At 49.4% G+C, this 14633-nt stretch overlaps 1 protein-coding gene across 3 annotated transcripts in view; it reads left to right on the forward strand.

The window, feature by feature from the left end:
• GOLGA4 (golgin A4) overlaps positions 1–14633 on the forward strand; it is a 2156782-nt gene that overhangs the window by 1641833 nt on the left and 500316 nt on the right. For all 3 annotated transcript variants that reach the window (XM_069613207.1, XM_069613208.1, XM_069613209.1), the window contains one exon: positions 3769–3899. In XM_069613207.1, coding sequence (XP_069469308.1) covers positions 3769–3899 — 131 coding nt within the window. The remainder of the gene's footprint in view (positions 1–3768; positions 3900–14633) is intronic.

Raw genomic sequence — 14633 nt, forward strand, 5'->3', positions numbered from 1 at the left:
GAGAGCCTGTGATTCCTGCCCTGGGTTTCTCTCCCCTAAATGACCAAAATTAGATTGTGTTAGAGGAACAACCTCCTGCGACCCCATTCCCAGTCCCTCGAGATGCTGTGATAATGGCAATAATGAGATTTCCCTTGTGCTGAAAATCAGGGGGTGGGGTGTCAAATGAATGGTCAATTAACAGCCAAGTTACTCCACCCTACCTCATGGGCACCCCCCTATCTGTGTCCTCTTCTTCCATGTTCACAGTTTCCCTGGATTCTATAAGAATAGGCAGTGCTGGTCATTGGGCCGGCGCCGGATCTCGGGATCCGTCTAGAGTCAGCCACACAAGCCCATGAACGCGCTGGAATAGTTAAAAAAAACAAAAACAAAAAAAAAACGAACAAAAAAAAAAGTGCCCGCGACGGCAGCATTGCCTTTTACCGCGGCTTTGGCACTGGCATTGGCATATAATGCACAATGCTCGTACATGTACGAGCATTGTGCATCACACAACAGTGCCAAAGCCGGCGGTAAAAGGCAATGCTGCTATCGCAGGCAGCTTCGTTTTTTTTAAGTATTCCAGCATTGCTTGTCCCGCCCCCTCTAGACCACGCCCTCTCTGGCACCGCCCCCAGACCCTGCAACTTTTCCCCCACCCCAGCCCTTGTGTTGTGGCTTGTGGGATCCCCCACCACATTTTTTCCATTTCCACCACTGAGAATAGGCAAACCTTTCACCATCTCTTGTTTTAACATTTGCATATCGCTAATTTCTGGTGGTGACGGCGGTAAAGGCATTGTTTGTGCCATCCTCATGGTACCCTTCACTGGAGTGAAGACAAAGGGTGCGGAGGGTATGTCATCATACATCCGCCCCTCTGCAGCTTCACACTCTGCGGGCGGGGACCCGACTGCATCGTTAACTACAACGAAAACTTCTGAAGACAAGACACTTTCCAGCCATATTACAAAAAGAAAATTTGATTAATATCGGTACACCATAAAATTTGTCCCCAGTTTATAGGCCTCAAGAAATAATAGGCAGCTCAACCAAGACCAAATCAGTAAAAAAATAAATCTACCGACAACGCCTGCAAGCCGTCCGCAGGGGCGTGCGTGCATGGGTGCGCACAGCAGAGCTTTTGTAGAGAACGTTGTTTAGAGGCGTGGCCACTATAGGAGTGTAAGTAGAAACAGAATATATTAATATATAGCGAAGTTAATGGTCCAAGAAACGAAGTGTGGAAGTAAGTAAAGATAGTCCACGTACAGTCAACATTTTTGGGAAGTTGAAAAAACGGTGCAATGTAGTACGTATTCAGGCACAGGTCCGATCAGGCTCTGACAGCAAGAGACTCCCCAGGCGTAACAGGCCACTTCCTTAAGGCCGCGCGCGCGGAGCTTTTGTAGAGAATGTTGTTTAGAGGCGTAACCAAGTCAACGTTTTTGGGAAGTTGAAAGCACGATGCAATGTAGCACGTATTCAGGCACGGGTCCGATCAGGCTCTGACAGCAAGAGACTCCCCAGGCATAACAGGCCACTTCTGCAGGGCACGCAAGATCTTTTCAGCCTTTGAAAAGGCCCTGTATGTGCGTTTTCAATTGGGAATCCTCCCGGTGGCTTCCTTCTCTCAAAATAGGTTGTTGACTAATACGTGCTCATGCCCATTATGTGAGGAGGCTAACGAAACAGTTATGCATTTTCTGTAATTCTGCAGTAGGACTGTTAACCTGAGGAAAATGTACTTGTTGCCCATATCAAGAGAGGTAGAGGTTAGGCAATCAGCCTGTGCTTTGAGATTCCTGAGCCAGTGCTCAGACCTGCATGTTGTTTGAGCAACAGCTCATATCTATAGAACCTGGCTACTTAATTATGAGAATACAGCCAAGCTGTACCTTAGATTATTGATGTTACTTAGATGAGGCTGCGAGTTGTTGACTCTCCTCACTGTTTCCCTTTGTTTTATATTCTATACCCTTATTTGTCTAAATGCATTTAGATTAAATATGTATTGTTCTCTGTTCTTAATTTTTTTTTTCCCCTTGTGAAATGTTTTATATGTAAAGAAAAGTGTAAAAAGTCATATACTTTGGCTAATGCACAATAAAATTAAAAAAGAAAACAAAATTCTATACCCTCCTTTTTTTAAAAATTCTGATTTAATCATGAAAAGCACATACACTTTGTAGCAAAAATCTACCCTTGATCTTTTTTGTATTTTAATGAATTCTGTGGACATGTCTACTTCGATATGACGGCATTGTTATGTTCAAATCCTTTTTTTCTTTATTCATGAATTCATTGTCTTTTTATATGTGTGTACTTTTATGGTTGACTAACTGAAATAAAGTTTATGATGATGATATTCTCAAAGGTGGCCCCTGCCATGTCCCCCAAAACAGCCGAAGAAGGCTGGTGATCCCACCATGTCTTCAGAGAATGGCAGGGGATTAAGTAAGACTTTGACCTGCAAGCCCAAAAACTCAAGTCAGAAGACCTCAGGGATGTCATGCCTGAGGGCCACGGAGACAGCATCAAAGCCAAAGGCTCCGGTTTCCTCCTTAAGGAATAGTCGAAGGACCTTTCGACACCAACTTCGGATCCAACTTTGAGTTTCAAACCTCATTCGAAGAAGGATTTCTTGAGGAAGACTAGGAGGAAGACTAAGTTCTACCTTTCGGGTATGAACGTTTTGGAACACCTAATGTTGCAGAAGAGTGTATCTCTAATCAATCTTGTCTAGATGATTTAGCTACTTGCCTGAAGGAAGCCAGTGGTCTAGATACTTTCCCTGGGGTTGAATTCGACATGCCAGATGTGAATGCTCACTCAAATGCGGCCAGCAGAACGGTCATGAACAGGGTGATTGAAAATATTTGGGTTGGGGTCATCCTGCAAAGGACATTACTCAGTTACTTACCCTTTCATTCATCTTTATTAAAAAAGCATTCTTGAAAACAGGCAGAAACCTGACACCACTCCGGCTGTGAACAAGGCACCCTACACCAGAGAGTTTTGTCATGCAGGCAGCACCCTCCACTTCAAAGGTGCGGCTTATCGGACCAGCTCTCTGCCCCCCTCCCGGATAGGGACGATAAAAAGTATGATGCCCTGGCAAAAAGGGTATTCTCTGCTAGACATTCATTTGCTGTGTGCTCTGGCAAAATACACATATACCTTGTGGAATACTATTGCCCAAGCTGCACAGAACATCCCTGAAGGTGAGATGAACGATGGATTCAATAATGTGATCAATGATGTAAGGAAGCCTCTTGCCGGTACCGTCAGTCAGGCCCAGATGCGTCAGACTGCGTCGACTGGTGTATGGTGTAAGGAATTCATGCTGGCAACAGTAAAGACAGACGCAAGTGATCACAGTTCATGGGTGTTTATTGAACTTTATAATGGGTGAGATAAACGTCTAATCTAAACCTAAGTCTAAGCTGGGAGCAAGCTACGACCATCAAATAATAAGGCAGTCCTAGTGGCGTCTTGTCAAATAAAAAGGGCCTATACTAAAAAAAAAAAAACGATTGTCAATCCTTACTACTAAAAAAGTAACATTACTCAGTTAGTGAAAGTTGGAGGGTGAGAATGATCCATTCTGGCTTTCGTTTAACCATGGGCAAGAGCATATTTGATCAAATAATTGCTATGATGTTACTCAGATTGCACACTTTTGATGGCATCGTTTTCGTTAAGATATGGTATTAACATGCCTTCATTATTACGTTTGGGTGCAAGAGAAATAGTTTTTCTATCTGAATAATTTTTGTCTTGCAGGCAAAGCCCAAGAGGTAGAGGCTGAATTGATGCAATCTCACCAAATGGAAGCTACCCAGCTGCATAAAAGAATTGCAGAAAAAGAGGATGATCTTAAAAGAACGGTTAAAAAATATGAAGAGATCTTGGAGGTATGCATGTTTTTCTTAGTTATGTTTACAGTGGCAGTGTTTATGTCGGTATGTCGGCATTCAATCCCTTATAACCTTTTTGTTACAAGTGATATGCTGGCCAGATTCAAATCCTTTTCTCACCACGTGTAGGCGGTCATAATGCCCCCAAGGATTTGTTGTAGAGGGTGTGTGAGAAAATAACAAAGAAGTCACCAAAGTTTGTGTTCTTTCAGAAAATGGCAATAACATGATGTAAAAAGAAGCCTGTGGGTTTTTCTTGTAAGAGCTAGGAACAAAAAGTGTGCAGCTCTGAATGTGCCATTTACCAAGCTTTTCAGAACAAGTTTAGTGGAAAGAAAAAACTATAAGTGTACCTTCAGTTTTGTGGGAGGTAGGCGATTATCCCCCCCACCCCCCTTTTTTTTTAATAGGACATGCTTGCATGGAATGGAAGAGGAGGGTAGGAAAGCTCAATGGGAACACAGAAAGGCAAACATTTCTGAAAAGTAGATCAAATTCAAAGTTCAGGAATCTGTTATTTGCACAGGTCAGGCTACAACTATGTATCCATAGTTCCAATAGTTCGGCAAAAAATTGGAAAAGTGACAGAAAAAAAAGTATGTGCTGGACATATTTGCACTAGTATTTTAATGGCATCCATGAATATTCAGAAAAGCAATGCACTGCTACATTCCCCTGACTCTCTTAGTTAGAAAATCACCATTTTCTTTGAAAGCTTTCAAAAAACAAGCAGTACCACAAGCCAGAAACCAACCCATGGTACACAGTAACAGAGTATTTTTAAGCTGATGGAATAAACTGACATACTTAGCATTTGAAAATATGGAAAACGAATGTGATGAAAAATGTCAAGCATATATTCTATGAAAGGGCACAGGTAGACCTTTTGAAGGAAAGGTGACTTGCACCGGTCACAAAGGAGTACAGTACCTAAAGCAGCAACTAAATGTAGGGCACGTTTGGGAAATTATAGTGTTGTATAACAGACCACAGTAGGAAAATGTATGAAAGCGTTATCAAAAACAAGAATAAACACCACATGTCCTACCTTCCCACATTCCCGAAGGAGTACCAATAAAAATGGTACCTCACATGTGTGGGTACACTTACCTGGGCACAAAGGGAAAAGGCTAAACCACTGGTACACCAAAACGACCTGGGGAAGACTGGATTTGGCCTTGTGGCCATCCCACACATTTGGGCCTGGGGTGTCGCAGCTACCAAGGAAAACAGGGAACCCCATGCATTTCTGAAATGAAGACACCCGTGGGAATACAAAAAGGACCCACTTGCTTGTGTCGCGCTACAATTTATTACCCAGAGGGCCCAGCAAAGTCCAAAATGTTAGGGGAAAAAACTAAATTGAACACGCGTGCAACAACACGTCCTACCTTCCCACGTTCCACCAGGTGTCCCAAGAAAAACGGTACTTCATCCGTGGGTGCACTGACCTGGGCGAAAAGGCTAAAACCATGTTGGTTTGCCTTCCTTGGGGGCAAATCAGTGCAAAACTGCACCAGTATGCCCCCCAAAAAGGCAAAACATTATTCCACCTGGTTGGCATTTTTTGGGGGTCTGGGAGCTGATCGGCGTGCCCCCCCGGACCACTCCAGATCATATCCCTGGTGGCCTAGTGGTCCTTGCTTCTTCCCTTGGGGGAATTGGAGGCAAATGGATGCAAAACAGCGCCCATCTGCCCCCAAAGAAGGCAAAACATTGTGCCATGTTATTTATTTATTTTTGTGGGTGGGGGGTGGGAGGCTGTTTTCCTTCAGGGGGAAAGGGGCACCCCCAAAATCAATTCCCTGGTGGTCCAGTGGTGATTGCTGGTTGAGGATTGAACAATCCTCAACCAAGGATCTCCTTGAGTTAGGGCTATTTGGAAAGGGTAGAGTCTCCCCTCTCCAACGAGCCCTCACTCAAGGAAATCTGGCTAGAACTCGAGCAGCACGCATAAGCTTGACTGCCATATTTACATGCTGAAGCCTGACATCATCACTTCCTGATGATGTCGACGCACGTATCATCAGTCTTCCCCTTCAGAGCCTGGGATGTCGGGAGCATCTGCGCTGCTCCAGGGGGGTGGGGGGGGATCTGCCCCCCCGCTGGAAAGTACTGCAGAGGGCGAGCTATATTGTCCTCTGCATTAAGAACGCACTGCAGGGGATGAGATAGCTCGTCCTCTGCAGTTAAGGGGTTTTGCATACTGTACCATTTTACTGTAAATAATGCACCATAACTTAACTACAACAAAATACACCAACTACTGACTTTTAAAGTGTTTAGAACATTGTTCCGTGCAAGGTTGTGAATGGACTTCTCTTCTTGTCGCATATCTCGGAAGGTCTTTATCTAGAATTCTGCTTGATCTTATATGTATATTCTATTTCTGAAAAGCAGGAACTGCCTTAATTGCTGTGTTAAACCACCATAGGAGGTTACAACCACATGTCGCCATAACATTTTTAATTGATAAATACAATCCAGTTTAATCTCATCAAAATATCATTTTTAGATGCCAAGTGGTTCCAAATCACAAGGTGGGAGCTCATCCAATTGGCCAACGACACCGAAGAAGGGTTCAATGTCATCAAAGTGGAACTTAGAGCCGTGCGGTTAATGACGATGCAGAACCGATACGTGCTGGATCTATTAACAGCAATCGTTGGAGGTGTTTGCTGAAAAATCGGGAGCGCATGTTGCACATTTGTACCTTCTGCAGACCCTGAGATCGGTTCCCTCTCACAGCAGAATAATACTTTAATATCTTGAGTCACAAACCAAATTGTCTGGTTCCAGTTCATTTAGCGTAGTGACATCGACTCTAATGTTGGGGAACATATATATATGCACAGAAAGGGTGAGCACCCCACTGAATTTACTGCTCACAATCTTTCACCTCACTCTAGGTTTTAATGTTGATTCTTAATCCCAGATATATTATATTTAATCTCTAGGTAATTGTCACAGTTTCCTGTTATTTCTTGTTTTAGGGTCTATCCTATTTCAGAGATTGTTCAACCCAGGTCTGAATTCTTTCTTTGTCTGGTGAAATTTCTGTTTCAAATAAAATGCTTATTCTTTCTGTCATAGGGCAACAGCATTGCTTAGGTATCCACATTGCAGAGGTAGGTCTATTAGGATTGTGAATGAGAAGCAAATTAAATGCCAAGGAACACATTGCTGTTTCTGTTAAATGATGCCAGCCCATTGAATAGTCTGATACTTACAGAGCCTTTCTGCTAATGTTGTGGAGTACCAATTGAAAGTTAGTGCCCCCCCCCCTCCCACTTATGCCTCCTTTGAAGGAATATTTATCAACAGTCGGGCTCTGCTGAGCCCATTGCAGAGATCGCTATAGGTCCTTTATATCCGACTACTAGCCTTTATGAGTCAGTGTAACTTCTCCAGCATGGGGTCTGGCATGGATTCACATGCTCATGAATATTCCCTGTTGTCAGGCTGGGAATCCTCGGTAAAGAAATAAATCAGTTTCAGTTTCGTTTCTGAACTGTCTTTCTCCTAATAACCAATCACTGGTCTCTGGGTCATACTGCCCCCAGCCAACGACTGCCCTCTACCTAAGCCCCTCCTCTGGCAGCCATCTTCAGATTTTTACTGCACGTTCAATTATTGGGAGTCCTCGTGCTATAGCTCTCACTGCGTTTTGTGATTTTTCAGTTTAACCTCATTTTTTCGGTCAATCAAGCCTCAAGCTCCACCGTTTCTACTTCCGATCAACGGGGACCTGTTTCAGAATTTCATACGCCCCTCAAGGGAGAAGTTTTCATCAAAGTTTCGCTTCTTGGAGGATTCTGGAAGATCTTTGAGGCCTACCCCGCGTGGACATGGCCCAGGACAAAGGAAACTCGACGCCCGGATCCGAGCTGTTCAGAATCTGCACTGGATGCAGACTACAGAAAGTCTTCAAGGAGGACGAGCATTCCCAATGCCTCTACTGCCTTCACAAAGACAAAACGCACATGGAGAACAACTGTGCGTTTTGCAAGAATATGGCCGAACGGACTATGAGGGATCGTCGGATCCGACTCACCAACTGGCTGGAAGGAAAGAGCCCAGCAGGTGAGAAGAAGTCCGAGCGCTCTTCTAAGACCTTTGAGGGCACTCCGGCAACGGGGGCCCAACAAAAGGCAAAGCACCGCAAGTCCACGGACACCGGGAGCGCCGATCGGTCGGGCTCCTCGGCTGCCAGGCAGGGCACACTTTCACCGACGCCATCAACCACGAGCCAACGCTCTGGCTCGGGGAAGAGGAAATCGGAGAACCCGGGTAAACTTCGGGAGAAGTCCCGGTCGATCCCGACAGAGACAGCTGAAGGGGAGTGAGGCGGTGACCCTCCCCCCAAGGTGAAGGCCTCAGGCGCGGCCAAGGTCATGAAGGCCCTGATTCACCCGGCTAAAGCCTCGATCGAGGGAGTTGTGGCAGCCCTGGCGAAGCCTGTGGAGGCTACCCCAGTGGAGGCGACCTCGGGGCCTAGAGTTTCCCTGCCACCGCGGAGGGAATCCTCTTTTCAGCCCATCGATAAGACCCCAGTGAAACCCCTGGGCGGAAAAAGAGGGGGGGGCCTGGTGGCCATTACGGACACAGATACTGGCGTCGCAAAGATCCTGAACAAGAAGTTCGAGGAGGTCCAGTCCCACGGGAGGGATCCCGACGAGGCGGACGAAGAAAGCGACGGCGGTGCCGACGAGGAGCCACAAGCCGTCGAGGGGACAGAGGATTCTACTTCCCAACCGTCGCTCCCGTCGCAGCCAGTGCCTATGCCACAAGACAACTCTGGAGCAATCTTGATGGCGATTCAGGCCTTGTGTACAGAGATAAGGACAAAGTTGCCCTTACCCCCAGCAGACGACCCGGCGGAGCCCGAACCGTCGGAAAGCCCTCCAAGCAAACGGAGAAGAATTCATTCACCTCCTCCCTTCCAGCCTTCACGGCCTCTACAGCCGTCATCCCCCTTCCCGGGACCGAGGGATGACACTGGAACGGAGACGGCTACGACAGGAACGGCTGACGACGGTGGTGACGATGGAATGGACCCTCCATCACCACCCTCTCGGGCCTTCCCGCCTGACGAAATTGGCTCTTTCCACGCCATGATCGCCAGGGCATCCAAGCTTTTCCAGCTCTGCCCAGAAGAACAGAAGAAGGAAGGGTTCCTTTACCAACGGCGTGAGACCAAGAGAAAGACGGTCCTCTCAGACCCTTTGCTGGACGACATCTGGGAGGAGAGGGTGACGCTCCTGAAGAACCCGTCCATGGCTCTTGCTAAGAGGGACCGGTACGAGAAGAAGTACCGGGTCCCGGACTCCGACCCCATGTGCCTTAGGGCACAGCCATCCCCGAATTCGGTTGTCTCCGCGGCGGCTAAGAAGGCGGCACGGGCGACCGCTTCAACTTCAACATCCCCACCGGACGGTGAGGGGAAGAAACTAGACGCCATGGGACGGCGGGTCATCTCATCGGTGGCGACGACGATTAAAGCGGCCAACGCCCTCGCGATTGTGGCACGCTACGACAGGGAGCTCTGGTTTAAAATCGCTCCCCTGCTGGAATTCCTCCCGGACGACAAGAGGGCTGAGGCCCTGGAGATCCTACAGAAAGGCGAGGTGGCGTCAGACCACGCCATAACGGTGGCCACGGACATTGCTGACACATGTTTTCGCTCAAGGCAACCAATTTCCACCAGGACGTGCAGACCAGGGTTCTGTACATGCCCTTCGACGGGAACAACCTGTTCGGAAAGACTGTGAACGAGTCACTACAGGCCATCAAGGTGGACATGGAGACAGCTCAGGCCTTGGGTGTTCTTCAACAGCGACGGCCGCCCTTTCGGAACTCCGGAGGCAAGCAAGGTGCCTCCAAAGGATCCGGCAGCGGCTCCTCGTACCTCCAGGCGGCCTGCTCTTCATCGCAGGAGGCCTACAGAGGACGCGGCAGGACAGGAGGATCTCGTCGTCGGCAAGGCCACTTCCAAGCAGGACTGAACCGGCCGTAGCGTCGGACCCCCACCTGAGCACCCCGGTGGGAGGCCGGCAGGCGAAATTCATCAGCATGTGGGTGTCCATATCCACTGACCGTTGGGTGCTAGATGCCCTGGCCCACGGGCACACTCTAGGGTTTCTAGAGAAGTGTCCCTGCATTCCACCCGTGGCCAGGAAGGAAAACGACATTCCTCAACTGCTGCTGGAGGTACGGGCGATGCTAAAGAAAGGACCCATCGAGCTCGTCCCAAAGCGGCTCCGGGGCTCCAGAGTCAACTCGTGTTACTTCCTCGTAAGAAAGAAGACCAGTGGTTGGTGACCCATTCTGGACCTTCGTCGTTTAAACAAGTACATCAAGTCCCAGAAGTTCCAGATGGTCACCCTCCAGCACGTGCTGGGACAGCTGGAGGAAGGCGACTTCCTATCGTCGCTGGACTTGGAGGATGCCAACGTTCACATCCCCATTCTAAAAGGACATTGAAAGTTCCTGCGTTTCGTGGTCCAAGGGCGCCACTACCAGTTCAAGTCCCTGCCCTTCAGATTGAAGTCGGCGCCCAGGATGTTCACCAAGTGCCTGGCACCGGTGGCGGCGCGGCTGAGCCTGCAGGGGATCCACGTCTACCCCTACCTGGACGATTGGCTCATCCGAGCAAAGTCAAGAGCACTCGCCGTCGACCACACAGAGAAGACCGTCCAGCTACTCACGGATCTGGGATTCTTGATCAACTTTGTGAAATCGCATTTGGTACAGTCGCAAGTCGCCCTGTTCCTGGGAGCCAGACTCGACACAGTGGCAAGATTGGCTTCTCCGTCAGAGGAAAGGACGAAACCAATCCTCGGCAAGGTACAACACTGTCGACCATGAAGGTGGCCAGGGTAAGTCTATCAAGTCCCTGCTCGGCATGATGTCCTCCTGCATCTACCTCGTGCGCCTGTGCAGACTGCGGATGCGACCCCTGCAGGAGTTCCTCGACGCCCGTTGAATGCAAGCGGAGCATCTGGCGGCGGGCATGGACTTCCAGAACCCGGCGCATCAGGAGACGGTGACGACGGACGCCTCCCTGCAGGGATGGGGAGCGCACACCGGAGATCTCCACGCAAGAGGCCTTTGGCTCCCAGAGAAGAGGTCACTTCACATCAATGTTCTGGAGCTCCAAGCCGTGTTCTGGGCCCTCAGGTCCTTTCTTCCGTCCCTCAAGGGCAAGGTGGTAAGGATCTTCACCGACAACACCACCATGATGTTCTACATCCGGAAGCGGGGAGGCACCATATCCCCAACCCTATCCAAGGAAGCCCAGGATCTGTGGCACTGGGCCGTCGCTCAAGGGATGTTTCTGGTACCCTTCTATCTGGCAGGAATAAAGAACACCATCGCCGACTCACTCAGCAGGGAGCTGCACTCGTGCCACGAGTGGGAGCTGCGGCAGGATCAAGTGGACCTCCTGTTCCGACGATGGGGCAATCCCCAGATCGACCTATTTGCGACGGCGGCGAACGCCAAGTGCCTGAGGTTCACCAGCAGGTTTCCTCAGCCGGGGAGCATGGGCAATGCCTTCTCATTCCCCTGGGACAGCCTGTTCCTGTATGCATTCCCACTGTTGCCGCTGCGACTCATCAGTCAACTCAGACGGTCCCGGTGCAGGATGATCCTCGTCGCACCGGCGTGGCCGAGACAGATCTGGTTCCCGGACCTTCTGGACATGTCAGCGTCTCCCCCAGTGAAACTGCCGACGGACGTGGATCTTCTCGCCAGAGAAGGAGGCGCCATCCTCCACCACGACCCGGGGACGCTGAACTTGCAGGCCTGGTTACTGCAGCACTAGAATTTGGAGGGTACGATATCCCGTCAGACTATAAAGAGGATCTTCCAAAGGGCAGGGCCTCCTCGACCCTCAAGTGCTATGGACACAAGTGGAAGAGGTTCTCTGTCTGGTGCCGTGCAGAGAAGATTAACCCTCTGCGGATTACGGACCCCCAAGTGCTGCCGTACTTACTATCGCTAGCCAAGGGGGGACTAGCTCACGCCTCCATCAAGATCCATCTGGCGGCTATCTCCCACTACACCAGAACTCTGGGGCGCTCATCCCTTTGGTCCCATCGCCTGGTGAAGGAGTTCATGAAGGGACTGTTCCGATCGTTCCCGCCGGTGAAGGCTCCGGCCCCGGCGTGGGAGCTCAACGTGTTGCTGACCAGGCTCATGGGGCTGCCATTCGAGCCTCTGCATTCGGCACTGTTGAAGTTCTTGTCGTGGAAAACAGTGTTTCTTGTGGCCATCACCTCCGCACGACGAGTGGGAGAGATCCAGGCCCTCTTCTACAAGCCTCTGTACCTGCAATTCCACGAGACAAGGGTGGTGCTGAGGACGCACCCCTCCTTCATGCCCAAGGTGCCGTCGGACTTCCATCTCAACGAGCCCTTGGTGTTACCTGTTTTCTTCCTGTCGCCGGCCGAGAGGACTTTGCACTCGCTGGATGTAGCTAGAGCGTTGAAGTTCTACGTGGGCCTCACGAAGAGCCTTCGGAAGACGTCACAACTGTTTGTGAATTTTGGACATGTGAACCAAGGTAAGGCCCTCTCGAAGGCTTCCATTTCCAGATGGTTCTCCGGCTGCATCATGCACTGTCACCGGTTGGCAAAACGACCGTTGCCTGCCCGTCCGAGAGCCCATTCGACCAGAGCGATCGCTTCTAACACGGCGTTCCTGTCTGGTGTGCCCCTGCTGGACATCTGCAGGGCTGCTAGGTGGAGGTCGACGCACACCTTCACGAGATTCTACTGCGTCGACCGGGATTACAGGGAGGAGTCCAGGGTCGGCCAGGCAGTGCTGCGCAACCTGTTCGCCTGAAGGTGGGCCTGGTGCGGAGGTAAGAGATGCTTAATGTTGAGTTGATGACATGCTTAATGTTGAGCCTTGCCACCTTCCGTGGTTGTGCATGTGTGTACTGCTATGTATTCTTGTATTCATGAGCATGTGAATGCATGCCAGACCCCATGCTGGAGAAGGAACAAGGTACTTACCTGTAACTGTTGTTCTCCAGCATGGGTCTGGCATGGATTCACATGCGAACCCTCCCTCCTACCCCTCTGTGGCTCTTCTCTTGGTCCTACTGACACTTTACGTGCTACCAAATCTGAAGATGGCTGCCAGAGGAGGGGCTTAGGTAGAGGGCAGTCATTGGCTGGGGGCACTATGACCCAGAGACCAGTGATTGGTTACTAGGAGAAAGGCAGATCAGAAACGAAACTGAAACTGATTTTTTTCTTTACCGAGGATTCCCAGCCTGATGACGGGGAATATTCATGAGCATGTGAATCCATGCCAGAGCCATGCTGGAGAACAGTTACAGGTAAGTAACGTGTTCCTTCTACGACTTGTGGATGTTAAGTAGTTGTTATAAGGCCTTCATTGCTTCTTCTATAATAAGGCAGGTCAGGAAAGACCACTGACGGAAAAAGGGGCAAACCAGAGTGAGAAATTGCCCGGAGAGATACACAAGAAAGGTCCAGCAAAGAGAAGTGAACAGGCAGTGTCAGATCTGGAACTCCTAAATATCTTATCTCGGCTAACCTGGATCTAACTCCCTCCCGACCATCCCCCAACCCCCCTCCCGAAGGAGGAGCGAGGCAGAGGAAATCTCTGCCATGTGGAATCAAGTAGAGGTTAACACTCAGCGGGACCCAGAGATGGGTACCTTAAGCCCGACTGCAGAAAGGACGGTGGAGCCACTGAGGCCACAAGCAAATCTAATATCATACAATCAACTACGATCTGGCACAGGTGGAAGATCTCCAAAAACGAAATCACAGGGGACTGACAGACCAGTGGCCAAGGCGGTGGGCTCACTCAGAGAGTTTGAGGCCCCAGGTGAAGGTAGATCTAGGGCAGGGGAAAAACCTGTGTCTGGTTGGGCACCTACTAACAAGCTTGTCGACTTCCCCGATAAAGCTGAAGGCTCCCAGAGAGAAGGACACGCAAACAACTATGGAAGAAAAAGTGGAGGTAACACCCAGAATGACAGAGAGAAATGATGGTATAAACTCGAAAACAGTGGCAGCTTTGCCCATAGTTCTGACCCCCTTCACAAGATTGTATAAATCCTTAAGTGAGACCATAAAAGACCAGGCAACCCTCTGGGCAATCATACACACAAAATTGATATATATCGAGGGCTTTGTAACAGCGATCCAGGGAAATTTGCATAAGAATCTGGACCGACAGGTGGAAGCCATCCAGAGCATCTTGGAAAACGTGACTAAGGAGCAAAAAGAAAGGTAAGCTTCAGCCATGCTCTTGGCGACACCAGTCCTAGAAAGGACCATAGCAAGTTCTGGCAAACCGGAGGACTTGCCCGGAGACATACCACAGGAATACGTCCTTCCGAATCTGGGGGATGCCTCAGCACAAACTTCCTCTGAGACAGCTCTGTCGGAGGGAGATGTGGTTGAGATCCTGGAAGAGGAGAAGGCAATATTTAGCCTTCGGGAAATACCCTTTAGTGACTCAACGGTGGAGGATCAAGTGGGGTGGGGGGCATGAATCAAGGACGGAAGGAAATATACCTGCCCGTAAAGAGCACTCACTGGCCTGTGCAATTTTCACGAAGACACAGGTGAATGGATCAAAAAAGAAAAAACCCTGCAACAAGCAAAAAAGACGAAGATTATGTTGGAGGGGAAAAAACCCAAATCCAATGCGGCAACTAAAGCAATAAGGCAACTCCCAATCCCA

This window comes from Ambystoma mexicanum, chromosome 5p, assembly GCF_040938575.1.
Source record: "Ambystoma mexicanum isolate Mex_15411 chromosome 5p, UKY_AmexF1_1, whole genome shotgun sequence".
NCBI lineage: Eukaryota > Metazoa > Chordata > Amphibia > Caudata > Ambystomatidae > Ambystoma > Ambystoma mexicanum.